Source organism: Hipposideros armiger, unplaced genomic scaffold (assembly GCF_001890085.2).
Source record: "Hipposideros armiger isolate ML-2016 unplaced genomic scaffold, ASM189008v1 scaffold_26, whole genome shotgun sequence".
Taxonomy (NCBI): domain Eukaryota; kingdom Metazoa; phylum Chordata; class Mammalia; order Chiroptera; family Hipposideridae; genus Hipposideros; species Hipposideros armiger.
This window is the reverse complement of record NW_017731376.1, coordinates 1,425,480-1,449,024: the sequence shown is the minus strand read 5'-3', so window position 1 is coordinate 1,449,024 and position 23,545 is coordinate 1,425,480. Positions and strand designations below refer to the sequence as shown.

At 43.6% G+C, this 23,545-nt stretch overlaps 1 protein-coding gene across 1 annotated transcript in view; it reads right to left on the bottom strand.

The window, feature by feature from the left end:
• Positions 1-22,973, bottom strand: part of HADH (hydroxyacyl-CoA dehydrogenase) — a 43,932-nt gene extending 20,959 nt beyond the window's left edge. The window contains exons 1-2 of the mRNA XM_019636019.1: positions 22,728-22,973; positions 1,643-1,771 (exon numbers count right to left, since the gene is read on the bottom strand). Coding sequence (XP_019491564.1) covers positions 1,643-1,771; positions 22,728-22,859 — 261 coding nt within the window. The 5' untranslated portion in view covers positions 22,860-22,973. The remainder of the gene's footprint in view (positions 1-1,642; positions 1,772-22,727) is intronic.
• Positions 22,974-23,545: the final 572 nt, after the last annotated feature.

Below are 23,545 nucleotides of genomic sequence, written 5' to 3'. Positions count from 1 at the left end.
GTGACTCTTCAGGAGCTGAGCCCCGTGGGCACAGGGCCATCTATTCACAGTGGGGGGTGAGGCCGAGTCTCTGCACATCGGGGAACAATCTGCAGAGGTCTGCAGAGTAAACAAGTGAAAAATGCAGGTTATCGGATTCAGAGTCACCCTGAAAACAATCTCCATCCCTGTCCCAATGATTTTTAAAAGGTGATTAGATATTAAGAAAATGCAAACCAAAACCATGAGATACCACTTTCACACCTCCTATGATAGCTGTTATGAAAAAAATGGAAAATAGCAAGTGTTGGCCCAGATGTAGAGACACTGGAACCTTCATACATTGCTGATGGGAATGTAAAATGGTGCAGCCACTACGGAAACAGTTTGGTGATTCCTCAAAAAACTAAACAATTCCACTTTTAGGTATATAACTAAAAGAGGGACTTGAACAGACAGTACACTAATGTCCACTGCAGCATTATTCATAATAGCCAAAAGGGGAAAACAACTCAAGTGTCCATTGATAGATGAATGCATAAACAAAATGTGGTGTATGCATATAATGGAATATTATTCAGTCATAAAAAGGAATGAAGTTCATGGACAAACCTTGAAGAATTATACCAAATGAAATACATCAATCAAAAAAGGACAAATATATCTGACTTCACTTATATAAGGTCCCTAGGATAGGCAATTCAGAGAAACAGAAAGGTTAGAGGTTAACAGGGACGGGGGAGAAAGAAATGGGGAGTTATTGCTTAATGGGTACATTTCAGTTTGGAAAGATGAGAAAATTTTGGAAACAGTGGTGATGGTTGCACAATAGTGTGAACGTAATTGAAATCACCGAGTTATGCACTTAAAAATGGTTAAAATGGCAAATTTTATGTTATATATATTTTACCACATCAAAAAAAAAATTTAAAGGTAACTACACACACCTCTGTGGTTATATCAGATGAAAAACAAAAACCCTATTTGCACTCTTCTCTGCCTGTATATGGAGAGAAATTCCATTGAAGCCCCACGCAAATCAATCTTAAGCAACTTTAACAAGGTGACAAAGGTAAACAAAAATTCACTGGGGTGACTTTTGCAGTGTTTCTTATTATTTGCGAAGGGCCAATGAAAAAGAGTCATTAAACCAGAGTTCCCAACCTTATAGGAGTTCCTCAAGTTCTTGTACCTCTTCTGCTGCTATGAAGTAAGAATGGTTCACCCTATATTTTCCTCTCTAGCAAGTACATCAATAATAGGCATAAGATATGACTAAGCAATAAGAACTTTCTACCTAAACACAATATTTATTATGTCATTCTCTTTTATTTGCAAGTACAAAAAGTATCTTCCTGTTTCTCCCTCTTCCATCCTTCTAACAAAATAGGTGTCATTCAATCCCAAACTCTCAGCGGACAGAATGAGTTCACCCCCTATAGAAACTTTCTCCTCAACCCCAAATCCTACCCAACAAGATGATTATTTACTTCTTGTTTTCTAACTAGTCCCTCTGTATGTTTAGTGATTATGTTATGATATTGATCAGTTAGGAAATGAGTTTTACATAAATTGAAAAGGCAAGCAAAGGCGAGCCACCACCCCCCTCCCCTCCCCACCCGCAATGTGAAGTGGTCAGAGGACATCGATAGCAAGAAATTACCTTGGGGTTTTCTGCAAACTTCTTCTTGGACGCTTTCCTAAGGTTTTCCTCAATTCTCTTTTTGGATTTTGCCAGGAGGTCCTCTGTCTGGTCCACCAACACTACTGTGTGGCCAGTTGCTGCAGCAACCTAAAGCAAAAAAAAGAATAAATTTTTCTTTTTAGAACAGAAAGAAAATATAAAAGTTAAAAAAAAGTAAACTTTCATATTCCACATGAACTCTACCACCATTCTATTCAAAATACTGAGTAAACATAATAAGCCAACATCAACTAAACACACAGTTTTTGCTAAAAACATAGCTCTCGCCAGGCACTGTTCTAAACCCTTTACATGGATGATGACAAATTCTCAAAACTTGGGGTCTGAGCTAAGATTTTGAAGGCCACACTATAACTACTTCCTGCACTGCGCTGTTCACCATGAGAGCCACTAGGCACATGTGGCTACTGAAATTCAATGAAATTAAGTAAAATTAAAAGTTCAGCTCCTCAGCTATGCTAGCCATATTCCAAGTGCTCCACTGCCCGTTCACAGAGTGCCTACGCCCTACCCGCCATCGCCTTCTTCTCAGAACTGGAACGTCCTGTGCAGTCCATGCCTTAGCTCTGCTTTTCCATAGTCCTTAAATCACCAAGGGGTAAGACTTTACACTCTAATAACGGTGCAAAAAGACTCTTGTCCCCAAGGGGATTTTAGGGAACAGACACCCATGAGAGTAGACTTTGGTGATCAGCCAATTTGGGAGAGCAATCCTCCTCCCTTGCCCATGCCTGCCCTAGTTGAATCCCAAGGGCACCTCAGTGAAGCTGCCACAAGATTGAAGCTGGTCAATTTAGTTCAGTCACGATCAGTGACAAGTCAAGCCCTACGGGGATCAGTTTGCCCATATAACTTTGGCCAGGACTGTGGAATAGGTGCTGTGGCTAAAAATAGATCATCTGGTCACATTACAGGCAGATGTTGTAAGTCAATCAGTTCCAGCCATAAGTACAAGGACACATGTGTCCTAATGCAAACATAAGCGATGCATGAAGCCAACACTGAGATGCCCCCTCTGGGTCTCAGAAGCCCACTGCTTTAGAGCTTCTGCAGCTCAAAGGGTGAACAGGAGACGGTCAGGTCAGCTAAAATGAACCTGCCCAGAGATGACAGTAAAAAGTACAGCTGACCCTTGAACAACACAAGTTGAACTGCGCGGGTCCACTTATACGTGGATTTTTTTCAATAAATACTGCAAATGTATTTTCTCTTATAATTTTCTTAGTAACTTTCTTTTCTCTAGCTTTTGATTCTAAGGCCACAGTATATAATACATATAACATACAACATATGTGTTAATTGACTGTTTATGTTACTGGTAAGGCTTCCAGTCAACAGAAGGCTATTAAGAGTGTACTTTGGGGGGAGTCAAAAGTTATATGTGGATTTTCAACTGTGCTGAGGTCAACGTCCCTAACCCCCATGTTGTTCAAGGGTCAACTGCAGTTCTGGACCACCATCATGATGGGAGATTTCTGAAACCAGGCAACTAAATCTCAAAGCAGAAAACCAAAGAGGAAAAGAAATATTGGGTCGTCAGAAAAGTCATGACTTTTTTTTGTCTATGTTTTTCAAAGGTCATTTATTTATATAAAGAACAAAGATCAATCAATGATATATTGCCCGTTTTGTTCGATAACCTTTTGCCATCTTTCAGTAAGCTTCATAATCCCTCGTTCATAGAAGGACCTGTCTTTATTTGTGAAAAACTGAACAAGGTGCTGATTTACAGCCTCGTCTGAATTGAACGTTATACCACTCAAGGAGTTTTGAAGAGAGTGAGACAAGTGGAAGTCTGATGGCGCAAGGTCAGGCGAGTATGGTGGGCATGGCAACACATCCCATCCAAGCTCCAATCATTTTTGATGGGTAATCAAATTTGTGTGTGGTCTCGCATTGTCGCCATGGAACACAACTCCTTTACAATTAACGAGCTCTGGAAGTTTCTGGATGAATTCGTTCAAACCATCCAATTGCCGACAGTACACATTCAAATTGAGTTTGGATCCTTGGTAGGAGCTCGAAAAACACAACACCTTTAAAATCCCACCACACTGAGAGCATAACCTTCCTCTGATGAATGTCTGCTTTCGATGTCGTTTGAGGTGAATCATCACGTCGGGACTAAGACCGTTTGCGCACCACATTGTTGAAAACAATCCACTTATCACCAGTTATCAGTCGCTTCAGAAAAGGATCGTTTCCCTCAAGTTTAATGAGCATATTGCAGATGTTTATATGCACCGTCAAACGAACTTCTTTGAGTTCATGCAGAACCCAAATATCGAGCTTGCTTACATATCCCAGCTTCTTCAGGTGCTCATGAACGCTTGAATGATGGATGTTCAATGTTTCTGCAATCTCTCATGTCATGTAACATGGGTTTGACTCGATCAATGCCTTTATTTTGTCATCATCGACCTCGGTGGATCTCCTTGATCAAGGAGCGTCATTGAGATCAAAATCACCAGCATGGAATTTTGTGAACCATCGTTGGCACTGACATTCTTTTAGAGCATTGTCACCATAAACTTTATGCAACTTTTCAGAAGCTTGACGCATGTTCTTCCCTTTATGGAAGTAAAACAGTAAAATATGGCAAAAATGCAGTTTGGTCTTCCATCTTCAACTTGTTGTAAAATCTCCAAAACTCAACCAAATCGTTCAAATTTTTTTTTTTTTAGAATGAAGCTAGAACTGTCAGCTGTCAAATGACATAGCAATAACATAGTTGCAAATGACTCTAGTACTTCCAAAAATGAACTAGCGCCATCTGTTGCAAACATGCGGCATGACTTTTCCAACAACCCAATAGAAATAGAAGAGCAAAACTCAAAGGCAAAAAAGTTCAAATCCCAAAGATAGATTTCCAAAAATAGTAAGACAGGTTTTAAATGGAAGTTAAGTACAATCACTCTCCTCCCCCCACTCAGCTCTCCCCAGAAAGCTGCTCAGTGGGGTGGCAAGTCTGTGCCTATGGGATCTGGAGGCGAAATAAACCGCCAGTGCCCCCAAGTCTCCCTGGGAACAAAGGAAAGGAAGTGCTGCCAGGACCAGACAGTCTGATAACCCCAGCAAGGCAGTGGGGTGAAGGCGGAATGAGTCACCTTGGTAAAAGGACAGAGCAGGCAGTGAACTTGCCCTGTGGGCAGACACCCAGGCTGCAGGCAGGCAGCACTGTGAAAGGAAAACCACGTCCAGAAAGCAAAACACCCATCGGTCCAGATCAGGGTTCTCCCTAACTAACGACAGACAAAGGCCCATCTAACCAACACAAATGTGAACCTGACACAAATGTGAACCTCCAGTTCAATAAATTCAAAGTAAAAATGTAAGAGCAACTCTAGAAACTGTGCAGAAAAGACAACACAGCAGGCCTGAGGCTGTTATCTTTAGATAGGCCCTTGGCTGGCATCTGGAAACTCCTATCTGGGGAGGGTTCCCCGCCATTTCCTGATAAAATGGCTTGCTGCACGAGGACTGTGTGCAACATGGTTTATGCTGAACACCTGCTTCCCTTCTGGGAGTCAGGAATTTTAGTACTTACCAGACAGAGGGTGCTTGTGTGACCAGCCCCAATAAAAACCCTGGACTCTGGGTCTCGAATGAGCACCCCTGGCAGACATTTCACATGTGCTGTCACAGCTTGTTGCTGGAGGAATTAATAAGTGTATCCTGTGTGACTCCACAGGAAGAGGATTCTGGAAGCTCGCGCCTGTTCTCCCCCAGACTTTGCCCCACGCACCTTTCCCCTTTGCTGCTTTTGCTTTGAATCCTTTTTGCTGAAACAAATTACAGCTATGAGTATGTCTACAGTTATCCCTTGGTATCTGGTATCCATGGGGAGACTGGTTCCAGGGCCCGCCTCAGATACCAAAATCCACAGAGGCTCAAGTCCCTTATATAATACGACATGTTATAGTATTTACATAGAACCTACGCACATCCTCCCATACTTTATATCATCTCTAGATTACTTATAATACCTAATAATGTAAATGTAAATAGCTATTGCACTGTATTATTTAGGGATCGACTTTCTGAAATATTTTTCCTAAACGTTTTGATCTCCGGTTGTTTGAATCTGCGGATGCCCAACCTACAGATACAGAGGGTGGACTGTACAGGCTGGGTCCTGTGAGCCTTTCTAGGAAATCACCAAACCTGGTGAGAATAGGCGGGTGTGGGTGGGGAACCCTGACACACACTAGGAAAATACATCTCCAATTCCAGATGGAGCTGCTAATGACATCGAACTGCTTTGAGACAGTACTGCTGTGGAGCAACAGCTAAAGGGAGGTGTGATGACAGCTGATGGGTCACATCTTCTGCAAGGCTGGGGTAAGCAGGGGTGCTGGCTTGGGGGCCTTCCACTTTTGTTTTGGCTCTTGTGTCTGACAGTCCCCCTGGAATGACACAAGTGATTGTCACCTTGTTCCTTTTAACCTCTGACCTACATCATCCTTTAACTAGGCTGGACATCCTTCCTGATTCCTAGCTGACTAGGTCCCACTCTTCCCCACTTCACCTCCAGCAGGCATCACTCAGGCTGTTTTTGCTCCTCAAGGTGTTGGGGGAGGGGGAAATCAAGCACATATGGCACAAGATGAAGCCAAAGCTGAAGGGAACGAGACAAAAAAATAAAATGAGGGCAGTGTCCTTTTACTTTGAGGTTTTATAATCTCACTTAGAAAATATGAAAAGCAAAGAATATAAGGCTCTATACGTGGTTATGTCCAATAAAGTAAACACTGCCATGGTGAGGAATTCTATCAGGCTGCAGATCTCAGAAGGCTGAGAACAAGCAGCACCAAGAGCACACCTAACACGGGCCCGCTCCCCGACGAGCAGAGTGCTAGCCTTAGGGGGCGAACAAGCAAGGGGGGCGAGAGCACACCTTCTTTATTTTTTAGAAAGCCACTTTATAAGTTATTATAATCGTGTTTGACTGTGATAGTCACAGGGCACTTTTTTGTTGCAGATAAGCCATTATGCTGTCTGTATTATTACTGTTTTTAAAACTGTAAGCAGAACAAAACCTAGAGAGGAAGCACCCTCAAATATTCAAGTAAACCAAGAGACATGCACATTATAAAAACACTAAAATCCAGCCAGGAAAACCAATGGGCAAAAAGCATTTTTTTGCCTAACTGCTGATTTTCTACTCCTATCCAAGTCCTCTGATAAACTCCCCGTGCTTCCCCGCAAGAAGACACTGGGACATTCAGTCCCTACCTGGCTGCATCCTGGGTCTGACAACACATATATATAGACACTGGCAAAAAAATGACTATTAATTCAAGGCTCCCCAGGCCAACATACAAGAGAGCAAAGTACACGTGTCAGATGATCATGTTAAAGTGAAGGGGAGTGTAAAACATTTATTTCCCCAGCTCAACCAGAAGACACAGGCGGTGCAAGCAGGGCCACGCCTGACAGAGAGGAGGGTGACAGTCACGTTTCACTTTCCCAGTGTGTCACAGATCACACTGTAGAAGTTCCCTTAGCTGCACAATGCTTCACTGGTCTGAAAGAATCTGCTCTTGTGGGAACTCAGCTCAATTTTTCATCCTACTTCAAATGGCTGGTGCATTTTCTACAACTTTGGACTCTCCAAAATGTCTGAACTGGTATTTCTGGTCTAGTGAGAAGGCAACAATTGTGTGCTCTAAATGGTTATCCCTGGCAAATTATTATTTTTTTTTTTTGGTAAACACTTTCTACTTTAGCTTTTTTTGCCTTGGTTAACTCACAAAACTTCAAGAAAATACAAAGCAAATCTTATGGCGTAGTCATTCCAAGACAGAGAGAAAAAAGGATATTTGTGTTTCAACCCAAAGTGGATATGGTTGGTCTGAATGGAGAAAATATAGGCAAAAAAGAGAAATTTTAACTCTCCTTGAAACCTTTTCCATTTTATGGTGAAACTCTGTGGTGCAGATCAAAGTGTACTGCATGGCAATAAATTGCCATTACAGCATAGCTCCAAGTGATGCCAACTTATAGCAGCATTTTCACTCCACCTACCTGCAGATAACAACCCAACCGAATGCTCAAGTTTCTTCGCATCATTTCTTGCAGGCATACCCTAGGGACACAAGGTCAGCTACATCCTGAGGGCAACCTCTTGTCCTATCCCCAACCACCCTAACCCCTCCTGGGTTCCAACTCTCTCCTCAACCCACTCAGAGGCCAGCAAATCTGTCCCTAAACCAGTAGGGCCCAAAGTCTTCCTGCTGCTGTTCGTCTATGAGACAGTTCCAGAAATTATTGAGAAGACACTGTCAGGAACACTGCCTTCCTCTTACCGCTCCCCAAATTCCCCTGGGGAAGGTCAGTGCCTGGAACTCTTGAACAGCAGAGTCTTGCTACACTTTTCCTATGATGAATACGGCGTTCATGGTTACGGGTTTTCAGTCACTCCTCCTAAATAAAACAGGAGTCCTTCAAGTAGTTAGGTCTCTTCTTGGCTTTTAGCTACACATAGCTTAAAGGCTAAGAAAGAATAAGAAGTGCTGTGTTTTTCTTGCAAGCCAAACTGTACTCGTGTATACAAACAATCTGGACAGTGGGGAAGCCTTTTGAACAGTTTGGGTGAAAATGTAGATTAGAAAATGCTTTCCACCAAATGATCAAAGGCCACTGACAAAACAAAATACTTGGCTTCTCAGAGGTGAGCACTCTGATCTCCAACCACAAAACCGGTGCTCCAGTAGGGCTGAAGGGGAACTACCTTGTAGAGTGCCATGCCAGCCTATGTCTACATTCATTCCTTTGCTGACTGCCTCCTACAGACTCAATACCTTACAGAAATCTGTGTTGTGCTGTGCCTGTTTTGGGCCCTGGGACAAAGACCCTGCTTGCAGCAAGCTTTCACTCCTCATAAATGATCACATTTGCTCTTCATACAGCCTTTGGGGGGAGGCATTGTCACAGCAAACTGTCAGTCCAGGTGTAAATGGGGCTCAAAGCCACATCTGCCTGCATCCAGAACTCGGCTACTGGCTGTTCCTGACCCCAAAAGGTACGGCTGGGTGTAAGGGGACAGTCTGAGACACTTCCAAGCTGGCTAAGGGCCAGGCTCTGGAGCCAGGCTGCTGACTGTGAGATGGGAACTACTCCTCAATCTCTGCAGGCTGTCTCATCTGTGAAAATGGGGCGATAAGGTTGCTGGGAGGATGAAATGAGTTAATACATGTTACACACCCAGGATGGTGCCTGACATGTCACAATAGCTTATTGTTTTTATTCTAGGTAGCCCCCTTCCTCCTCCTGTGAGGGTCTGAGGCCCAATACTGGATCCAGATACAGCCTCCCAAAGTGAATTTGTTAATTTTGCTTTTGAGCTTACATCTTCTGATTCCAAGACTTATTCCCTTTCTGGCTTTCACTTTCAGGTTTTCCCTTCTGTGTAATTCCATTTTTACAAACAGGCTGGGATTGCTCTTCTTTTAAAAAAGAAAGTAATAAAAAAAAGGGGGAGAAACCCCACAAATGTCTTTAACCATCCCCACGAATGGCCTTCACTTTACCACCAAAGTCCTTTAATTTCTGGGTGGCAACATGGTATGTGGAGCACCAGTTCTATCGCTGAACGTCCTAGGTTTAAATCCCAGCCTCGCCACTTGCTGCATGACTGTGGGCAAGTGACGCAGCCTGTTTATCTATGGTTTCCTGGCCTGTAATAAGGGTTAACAAACAGTGCCCTTCTCACAGGACTGCAGTGAGGATTAAAGAAGTTAATTTGTTCAAGTTCTCAGGCCAATGCTGGGCACAGGGAAGGCGCACAATGCTTGTTAGCTGATGCTCTAGTCACTACGTTAGTTACTCCCACTCTCCCCCAAGCCGTGCAATTCCTAAACCCTAGCAATATGGTTCCTCCATCACCATTGCCTGTTCTTTGGCTCCAACCTGTACAGCCTGCACACTGCCAACAAGGACTTCCTTTCTAAAATTCTCTTCAATTTCTTATTTGTTTCTTATTAGGTCAGACAACTAAATTCGCGAGCTTGTTGCAACGATGTTATTAGCCTTTTTTGATATCAGAGGGATTATTCATTATGAATTTGTACCAACAGGACACACAGTTAGCCAAGTTTACTATTTGAAAGTGCTGAAAAGGCTGCGTGAAAAAGTTAGACGATCTGAACTTTTCGCCAACAATTCATGGCTCTTGCATCACGACAATGCACCAGCTCACACGGCACTGAGAGGGAGTTTTGAGCCAGTAAACAAATAACTGTATTGGAACACCCTCCCTACTCACCTGATCTGGCCCCCAATCACTTCTTTCTTTACCTGAAGATAAAGGAAATATTGAAAGGAAGACATTTTGATGACATTCAGGACATCAAGGGTAATACAATGACAGCTCTGATGGCCATTCCAGAAAAAGAGTTCCAAAATTTCTTTGAAGGGTGCACTAGGCACTGGCGTTGGTGCATAGCTTCCCAAGGGGAGTGCTTCAAAGGTGACTGTAGTGATATTCAGCAATGAGGTATGTAGCACTTTTTCTAGGATGGGCTTGTGAACTTAATTGTCCAACCTCGTATCTGTCTGTTCATTGATTTCTCTTAATCTTCTCAGCCTCTAAATGAACGTATTTTTCAAGGTTCTGCTTTCAGTATTATTTTCTTCTGTTTCCACATCCTTTCCTTCTGGAATCTCAGTCATCCTCATAATTCCAACTGTGCCTAAAACCAACTGATAATCTGTCCTAAGCTACAGCCATCATCTTGACCCTAAAACCAATTTTTCTTGACCTTTATTAATGGTACCACTTATGTGAGGGTCACAATCTGTCTGGATAACATTTTAACGTCATCCTTACTGTCCAAAGAAATTCTGTCCATTATTCAAGGCCCATTTCAAATGCTACACTCTCCAATGAAGCCTTTTCCCAAACGAATGTACCTTTTCTCCTTTGTGAAACCCGAGAGCTAGATTTTTACTGCTCTTATTATGCTACTTTATACAAAAGTACACTGTGTCATTTGGATCTTTGTCCAACAATCTCTGCTCTTAGACTTAAAATCCCTTAACGGCAGGGACTGATTTGGGATTTTTATCCCCCAATATTTATCACATGCCTTGCACATGGTAGTTGTCCAATAAATAACTGCTAAATACCTAATGCTTTGGAGTGTAGTAACCTGAGCCTGTACTGTTCCCCAGCCACACTGCACTTCTCCCCCTTCCATGCTAGTTCACGGCTCGGGAACCCTGCCTAGGGGCTTCCCACCACCAGGAAGCTCCTTGTCGCTCACTGCTGCCTGGAAGACTCCAACTCATCCTTTACAATCCAACACACAGGCTATCTCTGCTTTAGCGAAACCTCTTCCAATCTCTAGCAGAGATGGTCACTTGCTTGTGCCTCTACTTATAGGTATAGCAGATCATTCATACAGGACTCTGAATACTGAAAGAAAATAAATAACCAAGTGTGGAGCTGGTGCCAGCCACCAATGGCCACTCAGTTATGTCATGGTAGCCCAATCTCCAGGATGTGAACACAAGTAATGAATTAAAAACAAACTAGTCACAGGCTATTTCATGTGGTAGAAGTCTCACAAATCTCAGAGAAAAAGTTGTTAACCAACCAATATGTAGGAGGAATTCCAGATGTGAAAGAGGAAAGACGGAAAAATTAACCAACACCAACTTCTTTTTTTTAAAGATTTTTATTAAGGAATTGGGGAATGAGATTTTTATTAAGGAATTGGGGGAAGGGGAACAGACAAGTTGCTGTCATTTTGTTCTTCAGTCTAGTTGTGGAGGACGTTGCTTCACTGGCCCAAGTTGGCACCATCATTGAGCTCTTCCCAGGCGAGGCAGATCAGTCGCCGGCTTCTGGACGGCCGCTCACTGCGGCTGCTGGCCGCTCATGCTGGCTGCTGGCTACACACGGTAGCCCATGGCAACCCAGTGCCGCAGGGGCTGCAGCCTACACCGCCGCCGGCGACTCAGGGCAGCCCAGCTCCAGGTTAAGCCCAACACCAACTTCTGATGAACTCAAGATAATACCTAGAGACCTTTGCAAATCAGTTGTTACATCTTCCACTTCTTCCAAATCTGAAGTTGCTATTGCCACATATCCCAACTTCTGATGAACTCAAGATAATACCTAGAGACCTTTGCAAATCAGTTGTTACATCTTCCACTTCTTCCAAATCTGAAGTTGCTATTGCCACATATCCCAGTGTAGTGTGGTTTTGGCATGTCTCTATCTGAAGCCTGCCGAATGAACTTCATACACATAATGTAGGGGTCATATACATATGCCTTTTGTTACATATACTTTTTTTTTTTTTTTTAGCTGAGCCATCCTGCCACCTGTTGGCAGCTCAGCGACAGCTCAGCTCGGGCCGGGAATCAAATGGCTGTTGCTCAGAGCTCGCACTCTTGAGCGAGCTCTTAACCAATAGAGCCACTCGGCCGGCCCTTACATATACCTTTTAATGTCCCTTTTTCCTTACCATAAGAAGATACATCTTATGTGTCATATCATATCTTAAGTGTTTAAAAGCCTTACCGTCAGGTATTTAAACTACCAAAACTTTCATCTGTATCAGCTCATATCCCAGACACAACAGCTAGGCAATCTGTGCCTTTATTACAGTTGGTTGTTCATTCTTATACTTTTTCCTCTGGAGAGTGAGCACCTCGGAAGAAGGAACCATATTCTACCTTTCACCCACCCTAATGCCTACAACATGGGAGATACTATTCATGAAAAGAACACATGAATAATAGACCTATTTTTAAAAAGCCTTGATGTGTAAAATTATTTTAGGGACAAGTTCTCAAGGAATCATGACTGGTTTTATTGCTAGAAACTACAACAAATTTTAAATAACCTCCAAGTTATTTTAGATTTATGAAAAATCATGATTAGTTTGAAAAGGATAAAGAAAAAAGTTAGTAACCGAAGTCTTTAATCAATTACCAAGTGGAAAAACAATGTCACAAAAATATGTTATTTTGGTAAGCAGATTAACTGTTTTCTGCCACAGGTGTTTGAGATGCCAGGCAAAAGGGAAACTGGAGGGCAACCATCGTGCAGTATGCCTACCCCTGTGATTTCAAAAATGGATTTACGCTTTGTTTCCTCCAGCATGTGAATGTGTCCTATATCTTTTATCAGAAGAGCTGTGGGCAAGGCCAGAAGCATGCAGCTCCTGTGTTGTATCATCGCAGAGGGGCACATGTCGAACCAGGTCAGGGATTGGCTACAGACACATAAGCTCACTCTCTCCAACACAGAGTTCCCGCCTCTCTATCACACAGGGAAACTGATGCACCTTAGTCCCTCAATTACTGCAAGGTCAAAGACTGGCAAAAGCATTGATTGTTCAGGTTTACTAGTTACAGATAATCAAAACCATCGAATTTTTGAGCAGGAAGATACCCTAGAGATCATTCAGTGTGGTCGCTTTCCAAACATTTTTAGCAATGAAATCCTTTTTTCATAGGAATCCATACAGAAGAACAATATGTAAAACAGAGGTCAGGGAAGGAAAGTTCAGGAACCACCAAGGAGATTCTGGAACTTAAAGTCCATCAGAGCATAGTATAAAAACAATTGATCTAGTCACATCCATTAGGATGGCTCTTATAAAAAAAAAAAAAAGGAAATAAGTGATGGCAAGAATATAGAAAAAATGAAACCCTTGTGCTATTTTACTGCTGCTATGAATGTAAAATGGTCCAGCCACTATGGAATACAATTTGGCAATTCCTCAAAAAGTTAAAAATAATCACTGTATGATCCAGCAATTCCACTTCTGGGTATATACCCAAAAGACCTGAAAGCAAGGTCTCTAACAGATATTTGTACACCCATGTTCATAGGAACATTATTCACAGTAGCCAAAAGGTAGAAGCAACTTAAGTGTCCAATGATGGGTGAATGGATAAACAAGATGTGATATCTACATGCAATGGAATATTAATCCATTAAAAATATTCCAATAGAATATTCCTTAAGAAAGGAAGAAAATTCTGTAAAGTTGCAGGATACAAAATCAAATACAAAAACGCTGCATTTACTCTCTACACTAATAATGAGCTATCAGAAAAAGAAACTAAGAAAACAATTCTATTTATAATTGCATCAAAGAGAACAAAATGTCTAGGAATAAACCAAGACATGAAAGCAACCTAAGTGTCTGTGGATGGATGAATGGATAAAAATATGGTGTATATGCATTCACGTACATACGTATGTACGTGTGTACACACACACACACACACACACGAATATTATTCAACCATAAAAAGAAATAAATCTTGCCACTTGTGACATGGATGGACCTTGAGGGCATTCAGCTAAGTGAAACAAGTTAGCCAGAGAAAGGCAAATACCATGTGATCTCACTTACATGTGGAATTTAAAAACAAACAAACAAAAGACCAAGATCATGAATACAGAGAACAAACTGGTGGTTGCCAGAGGCAAGAGAGGGGCTGGTGAAGGGGTTTAAAAAGTACAAACTTGGGCCGGCAGAGTGGCGCAATGGTTAAGAACTGGCTTGGGACGCCAGAGGGCCCCTGTTCGGATCCCACATGAGGGCCCCAGTGACACTGCCCTCCACAGCTAAGATGCTGAACAACAGCTCAACCTGGAGCTGGGCTGCCGTGAGTCACCTGCAACAGCGTAGGCTGCAGCCCCTGCTGCAGTGGGTTGCCATGGGCTACCGTGCATAGCCAGCAGCCAGAGTGAGCAGCCAGCAGCTGCTGTGAGCGGCAGTCCAGAAGCGGGCGACTGATCTGCCTCGCCCGGGAAGAGCGCAATGATGGTGCCAACTTGGGCCAGTGAAGCAACGTCCTCCACAACTAGACTGAAGAACAAAATGACAGCAACTTGTCTGTTCCCCTTCCCCAATTCCCCAGCGCTGTTCCCATCCCCCCAATTCCCCAATTTAAAAAAAAAAAAAAGTACAAACCCCCAGCTATGTATTGGGTTGTCGGAAGTCATGACGCGTTTTTGCAATGAAAACCAGAAAAAATACGTCATGAATTTTCCGACAACTTAATAGTTAATAATACTGTATTATATTTGAAAGTGGCTAAAAGAGATCTTAAAAGATTTCATCACAAGAAAAAAAGTAACTATGTATGGTGACAGATGTTAACTAGACTTATTATGGTAATCATTTCTCAATATATACAAATATTGAATCATTATGTTGTACACCTGAAACTAATATATTGGAACACTGTGAATATACCTACATTTTTTGAAAAAGAAAGGAAATTATGACATATGCCTACAACACAGATGAACCTTGAAGATATTATATTGGGTGAAATAAGCCAGTCAGAAAAGGACAAATTTGTATGATTCCACTTATATGAAGCATGTAGAATAGTCAAGTTCATAGAGGCAGTAAGTGCAGCAATGTTTGCCAGGGGCTGGGGAAGGAAACGGGGAGTTACTGTTTAATGGGAATGGAGTTTCAGTTTTGCAAAATGAAGAACGTTCTGGATGCGGATGATCGTCATGGTTTCACAACAATGTACATGTACTTAAATGCCACTGAACAGCTCATTTAAAAATGGTTAAAATGATACATTTTGTTATGTATGTATTTTTTACCACACACAAAAAAATACTTTGATCTGATCCAACATAATACCCTCATTCTACTGAGGAAACCAGAACTAAAGCAGAAAAATTATTCACCTAAGATCACATGCAGGCACTAGTGTTTTATCTAAAATGTAAGTCTGCAAAAGGCAGCTCTGTCTATATTGCTTACTCCAGCAAGTCTCCCATGGCTCCCTGTGACCACAGAATGAAACTTAAGTTCCTACACACGACATGCAAGGCCCTCCAGGATGGGGAGTAACCAGACACTGTTCACTGCTGCCCACACTCCAGCACCACCCCATGCCTGCAGCTCCTGCAGCCTCTCACCTCTAGGCCTTGCTTGCACTGTCCACTTTCTTTCCAACTTCACCTCATTAAATAAGCCTGAGTACCACCGCCAGATGCTAAGCATCCTCACGCCCCTGGCTAGGTGTCCCCCATGCTCCTGTATACGCCCCCCCCCATACCCTTACCATTGCACCCATCACAATGTGTTTATGATCATCTGTTTAAGTGCCATCTCCCCTACAGGTTCCCTGCTGCAGGCTCCTGACTAAATGTCATTCCTCTTTGTCTGCTGAGCACCTAGACCCCATCTGGCTGTGGTGGGCCCTCAGGAAATGGTGACTGAACAAATACATCCGGTGGAAAAGCCAAAATGAGATTAGATCTTTTGAAGGTCCAGGGCTCTTTTTATTGGGATAGCAGAAGGCTGCCTCTCACAATGTCAAAGTAATTATATTATTGAGGGCTCTTACTTAGAAAAGAATCTCATGTGTTTTGGATGCAAAGATACCAATCACACTCATTCTTCTCAAATTATGCAAGGACACCACCCAAGTTATTCACAGCTTTCTTAAAAGGAGATAGCAGCAGAGGAGACGTGGACCACAAAAGAAAGAGGCCTGTTTGACTCCTCCCATAGACATCTGTTATTTTTACAATAAATAAGTAAGACTCTTCCTGGCACTTTAACTTGAGTGGCCATAATTTAAATCAACCTGCTGAGAACTCTTGTTTTATATGACAATGACATACACACTGTAAGACCTTGAAGACTGCAATCTGCAATGGAAAAAATTTCATGTGAAGGCTGTGTCCTCAGTTCCATGACTTCTCTCGCCTTGGTGGAAGGCAGGCTTAGCCAGAGAGAAATATTTTTAGACAAGGGTGCCTCAGAGCTGTAAAAATAGGCCGAGTGAATAGCACACTTGTCAAAGCCCCTAAGTACTCCAGCCACAGGGCCAAGTAAACATGCCAAGCGGCGCACACTGGATTTATATATTTTTACAAATATATCAACAGATTTGAGGCAGCTTATCTGAAGCATAGCCTGAATGGTGAATTTGTGAGAACTACGTCAATGAGCCCAGTGTCCCATGTGCCCCAACACTACAGGAGGGCTGCATTTCATCAACATTATACTTTCAGAGAAATCGCAAAGCTGCGTGAACCTGCCACACCCGAATTCCAAGTTCCTCCTGATCACCAGAAGACTTGCTGGAGTCATTGCTCCCAATGCTAGTCCCCAGCGGCTGCCATGCCTTCCCATCAAGGCCTGGTTTGGGGCTCTCATGATTTGATCCAGGGAAGAGGAAAGTCATGAACAGTTGCATCTCTCAGAGCTGGCAATTCCGGGTTTATAATTATCTCTGGTTGTGCGATACCGTGAACTCGGCCATCAGCATGAGTTGTCTTCACTCACTTCAACAATCAGAAAAAGGTACTCTGTTGAGGCTTTCAACCACAACCACCACTATAATCAGCTGGTTTGTTTTCAAAACAGTTAATTCATTGGCTGGCCTCTTTGTATAAACTTAGATTTTTATATTTCAAAAAGTATTTCTAAAAAGCCAGGAAAGTGCGCCTCCATTTTTAAATAAGAAGTCTGTTAAGTACACAATTTAAAAAAAAATCAGTAAGTATCTGGGTTTGGTGGTAATGTAGAAAAATTACTTCTCTACCAGGACTCTCCCCTGCTGCCTCCCACCAATTCTGGAAAAGAGAAGGGATAACAGGACGTGCCGACAGCATCAACCAAGTCTCAGTTCTATTTAAGCATCTCTGAAAGATGTTGCCGCAATGGACGCTTTCTGGGTAGAGGAGAGAGCTACAAATCCAAATGCTCTCTAGGAAGATTGATACGGCAATGTTTGTTACAATGAGGGGGCTTTTGGTGAAAAGGACAAAGCGGCTCCCACACCAATCCAGGTAACAATGTCTGGTCCAGGAATTAACAAAGGAAAGCACAGAAGAGAGCCCTCCTTGCAAAGGAAAGCCTCAGAGCCTTTCACAGCATGGAGAAGACTACCCATGAATGATCTCTTCAGAGTGCATGTGGATGGAAGAACAACTAAGACAATAACAGAAGGAAGAAACTCTCTGGAAATGTTGGAGGGAATGTGATGAATTGAGTCTTAGCAAGTGACACTGAGTCTATTATAGGCCGAAAGATGGCAGCAGAGCATCCAAACGGCGACTCTAACTTTGAGTCTAGAGCTGAGGAGAAGTCAAGCTGCTATCTGTTGATGCCAGATGCCCACAAAGGATCCCCTTGCCAGTGGAGGCCACACCTCCCCATAAGACAGCAGAGGCCAGAGGTGGAGGCAGAACTGTGGTTATGTCCGCCTCAGGGATCTTAAATCTTAGCCAGCGGAACAGGAGTTGACAGACCTGAGTTCCAACCCCAGCTCTGCCTCTTACGCTTGACCCCAACTACCATCTCTGCAGGAGTGATTAGTCTTAAAATCTTTAGAACTGTCTGAACTCCCCATATCTCCCTATCAAATAGCTTCAAAGACAGTTAAGAGACTCTAACATAAAAGAAGTCACCACCAGATTAGCTCTAATGGAGCTATATAAAAGCATTTATTGATCAGCTACTGAACACAATAGTATGACTCTAAGCACTTAGCTCATTTAACTCTCACAGCGCTGTGAAACAAGTACCCTAAGTCCTAGATAAGGGGAAGAGGCAGAGAGGGGTTAAAAGGAGAAGAAGAGCTGGGATGCAAATGCCAGCGGGCATCTCACCGCCCGCTTACTTTCAAGCATTGGACCACCACTCAACAAATACTATCCCATCGCACCATTAGCACAACCCAGGGGGAGACACAGGACAGAGCATAGCAGCATTACCGACCTATGGTCCCTGGAGAGCTGTGAGGGCAGTGAGGGGTGTGCCTAAGACAAGTGGGGTAACACTATGCTGACAGATGACAGTAAGGCTGGATCTGGGACATGGCAGGGAAAACCTATAACCTGCCTTAGGTGCCATTTCCAAACGTATTTCATAGCATTCTTTGTTTGCCTGTCATCCCCTCCCCAAGTCCAATGACTAATATGCTGACAGAGGCTAGTTTACTGTCGTAATGCATCATGAAGAGCAGAGAACAGCCCAGTAAAGAAGTGAGCAATAATACAGGAAACAAGGGAAGAACTTCCTGACAAACACACATCCCATACCCTTGCGGAGGAAGTTAACACCTGGGAATAAAACTATTCCCTCCATAAGAATAGTCACAAGGAGAGCTTAGAGCCAGGTGAGTGTGCCAGTCTCCTGTGATTCCCAAACTTCTCTCAGGCCACTGCACTGTTTTCAAGCAAATTTCAACAGAGATGTACTCACTGCAGAACAGAGAGATTTTATAAAGTTGAAGAATACAGAACAATTCTGATCCTTCTTCTATTCAGCATCAAACAATTCAGAGCTGGGGACAGGGAGAAGACATGGGTGAACAAACTCAGTACTGGGGAGAAGCTTTCGGGTCCACTTGAGTCCTCATCAAGCATCACAAATGGGAGGGAAACGTTCATCTGTAGCTTAGAATGTTGCCCCTGCTCCTTTGTTTTAACAGTCCAAGGAGCTCTCCCCAGAAGATATGTACGCTTTTTGCTTTTTAAGAGGGGCCAAAAAAAAAAAAAGGCTTTGAGTAAGAAGAAGCCAGCTTCACAATCCCTTCAAGATGCACACTTTCTCACTTCCTCCAAGAAGTGTAGCACACTAAAAGAGCGGCTGGACCAGCACCCTGAGAAAGCCAGCCTCTGAAATGAATGCCTTGGGGGCTCGCTGACTCCTCACCAGGAATTTAACAAAAGCCAAGAGCTCTCTGGGCTCCTCATATGAAAGCAAAGCTGAAAAATAACTCCTTCTACACACTGAAGAAATGCACAGCTAGCACCTTTCTTCCTTTCCCCCCTCCGTTATAAAGCAAAAAACCACCTGACCCAACTCGAGGGCCATTTCATGCTGTAGGCTTCTTTGCCGGCCTAAGTATCTGGCTGAAGACAAATTGGCAATTAGAACCACGTCAGAAGTGTATAATAGGCAAACACACATAATACATTAAACTTAAATATTAACCTGCAGTCTAAGAGATTTGTTTTAAAACAAACAAAAGAAATGATAAGCAAAGTAGATACTCTTGGAGAATACATATGTAAAAATGACCTGTGCTCTGATCAACTGTAATTAATCACAGAACCCGCTTGTCTTAAATTGCTTAATTGCTCAACAAATCTGTCAGGCTCCCACAAAATCTATTTGATTTTTTTTCATCCTCTTCAGCATGAACTGAAACACACTGCAGAATGACAAATAAAAAAATATTCAGATTGTAAGCAGAGCTACATCTTGATTAAAACTACTTCAGAAAGAGTTCGGGAGAGCAAAGCTAATTGAGAAGCAGCCTACCTTACTTAGAGGCTAGTCTGTGCCTGTGTTTAAGGCCTTTGTGAGGGTTAACAATATGATGTGGGGAAGACAAGAAGTGCCTTCCTTCTTTTCAGAGGTCCCGGGGGAAACTGCAGTATCAGCGCCTTTAAGATGAAGTGACATGGAACAGAATCGCAACCACCATTCTCCATCTGAACATCACAGGCCTACCTCAGCAGCAACAATCAGAGATGAGAGTGGTATGAGGGGAGAAGGACAAAAGGACAAGCATAAGTGCAATGAAGAGAGTAACCATAAAGTTATGCAATGAAGACAGTCATCATAAAGGCAGCTAACCCTTTGGGAGCTCTCACTAGGTGCCAGACACTGTGCTAAGTGCCTGACATGTGCCAAATCATTCAATCCTCTCCATATGCCTATAAGGATAGTACTAGTATTAGTCCTACTTTAGAGATTAGTAAACTAACGCACAGAAGTAACACAGTCAACATGAGGCAAAGCCAGCAGCATATAGACCATCCAATTCCCCATACTGAACTGGAACTGGAGCCAATCTACAGTCAAAACACAGCAACTGATTGGTCTCTGGCACTCAATAAGCAAAAAAGGTTTACCCTGTGCCAAACGCTTGTAGGTCAAGGAGCATGAGGCAATGCTTATTAGAACTGCGTGCTACAGGGTGGAGAACAAAACCAGATCAGCTAAACTGCTGAAACCAACCAACCTACTGACTGAAAGAGGCACAGAAATGCTCTGCAGGAAAGCATGGTTCCCCTCCACAGATTAGAGTTGTCATCTAAAGTGGCCGGAGCTCTTGTAAACCTTATTCTGTAAGGATGGAACTGTTCCATAACTGCCCACTATTTAGTTTTCTGATCTTTATCAACTTTTGGAATGACAGTTCCATTATACTGCCAACCTGAGAGTTAAATAGCTCTCTTTTCCCCCTTGAGTTTCAAAAGCCACGCCCTGGTCCAACTACTCAAGGATTCGATCCACAAAAATGGGTTCCCATCAACGTCAATCTCCTCCCTCCTTTCTCAGATGAAAGCTCCTATACCATTCCCATAATTTTCGGTGCTACCTCTGTGCCTTTTTGAACAACACAACACCTTTTTTTTTTTTGGCCAATAATAAATACAGCATTCCAAGAACTGAGCAACCTGATTCTGCACGAATGCTAAAGTGATGCTTTTCTACTTGGTTTTCTAATCCTCTTCCACTGATGTCTTCAAGGCACCATCAACAATAGTTTCTGGACCCGTTTCCTATATTGGTATTGGAAGTTTAAGGCCCTAATATCTTGTCCTTAAGATGCTGTTTAAATGTTTTTAAGCAAATGCATTATTTTATACCTGCCCACAACAAGTCTCACCCTCACAGCTGTGGGAGATTTGGGTGGAGCCAGGAAATATAACGGCACTGAAGCTAAATTTTCTCTTGAGTATACTGTAATGTGGTATGTCTGGAACTTTTAGGTTAAAGGGACTAACTCCTTCCATCTCATGTAGAACATAGATTAGGGGGACACCATAACCCAGCAGCCAGGACATCCACACAATAAAAAGGGCAATGCATGTCTAAGAACATGATCTAGGAAGAAAGAAATGGAAGACTGTAAGAAGTTAGAAGGATATACAACTTTAATGAAATACAGATTTTAGGAGAAAATGCAATCAAATTAATACGTTGCAAAAAAATTTGCACGGAGAGGAAAATTAAGATATACAGTAAGAGTTTTTAAAAAGCAAGCATGGAAGTGTGGACGTGGTTGGACAGACACTGAAAAATATACTCTTTCATGACTGCAGCCATTGTATTTGAGTACTGCCCTAAGAAAAATTAGATAATGGTCTCCCCTCCAACAATACACGTTGCAAAGGGCTGAAATGTTAATAATATAATCAACTAGAATATGACAATCAAGGTTCTCCAATATGAACTGGAATTTGCTAAAAATAAATAAAATGCAAGTATCACAGCATCCAGGTAATCCACTGCACAAAGGACAGAGACACAGGTCCCCTGGCACAGGGCAGAGCCCAGAAGATTCACCACAAGATTGGAGACTGCTCCCCTGCCTCAGCCGCTTTTATCTTCCCCTCCCACTTTCTCCAAGCGCTTAAATCACGCAACTCTTAGCACCGAGCACACTGGGTCAAAGGTCAAAATTGCCTCGCGCGCGGTCCCTGATGGATTCTCAGGGCCTCACAAGCTCTGATTAGGTAACTTTACAAAGTGCTACAAAAGTGATGACTGCTATTATTCTTTGTAACCCCGCAAGCAAAGGAAACACACGGCGGGTTAAAAGGAGACCGTTTGGACAGCAGAAAACTGCTCTGACAAAGACGGCATAACTCTAAAAAACTGATAAAACTGATCCTAGTCCAGGTCTCGGAAGCAAATCGGGTTTAAGCCAAGCAGCAAGCAGACACTTTATGGCTCAACCTTGTGCACACACAATACTATCTTCTGTCTGCGCGGCCTGGTTCCAAAGTGCATTCACCTAGAGTCTACTCTCCGCCTCGCCCTCGCTGGGCCCTGAAGGCGGCTGGAATTTAGAGACGAGGAAACGGAGGCTCGGCCCCAGGGCACACTCACAGGCCCAGACTTGAGACCTTTCAACTACACGGGGGAGGCGCGGGGTGTAAGCGTCCCGGGTCTCCCGTGGACGCCGGCCTCTCGACAGGACATCCCGCCGGCTCTGGGCCTGGCAGCGCTCTCATCTCAGGGTGGGCAGCAAAGCGAGCGGGGTGGGCTGCCGCGGGACGGCTCACCTGGGCGATGCCGGCGCCCATCAGCCCGCCGCCGATGACCGTCACGTGCTTGACAACGATTTTCTTCGCTGAGGCCGAGGCGACAGACGAAGAGGACGCCGCACGGATGAACTGCCTGGTTACAAAAGCCATGGTGCAGAGGCGGAGGCGGCAAGGGCAACGGCAACCAGACACGCTGAAGGCACCTCAGAGCAGCACTAGTAATCAGTCGACCTTTGGGGGCGGAGACCAGGCGGCCCGCTGCCCGCGCGTCCTGGGCGTTATGTGACGTCACCGGCGGTGGGGCGGGGATCCGCGGCCGGCTCCGCCCATTGGCCGAGGCCCGGAGCGGCTTTCGAACGACGGAGCGCGGCGTCCCCGCCTACGTGGGCTGGCAAGGGCCGCCGCCTTCGGCTGCGGAGCTGATGGCTCACACGCTGTGGGGGGGGGCGTGGGACTAGATTCCCGGGCTGCAACAGGGCGGGGCGGTTCGGGCTCCAGTGTTCCGCGGGGCGCAGGCTCTTCCTTGGAAAAGCCTCCGGCCACTGTAAGAGGAACACGTGATGTTGCCTTGTTAAGTCGTGGCCTGGATGCTTGTGCATAGCTTAGCGCTGAGCAAATAAATACGTGTTCTTTGGTTGTGGTGATAAAGAGATCCAAAATGAGCAGCCTTGATTCATGTCACCAAATAACCAACTCTAGGGATTTTGTTTTACCCCTGTGGATAATGACTTTCTGCTAAAACAAAGAAACTAACTTTTCACACCCAAATCAAATGTCTAGCGACCCATGAATGCCAATGTAAAAATCAGACCCAGGGAAGGGAAAGGGAGCGTTTG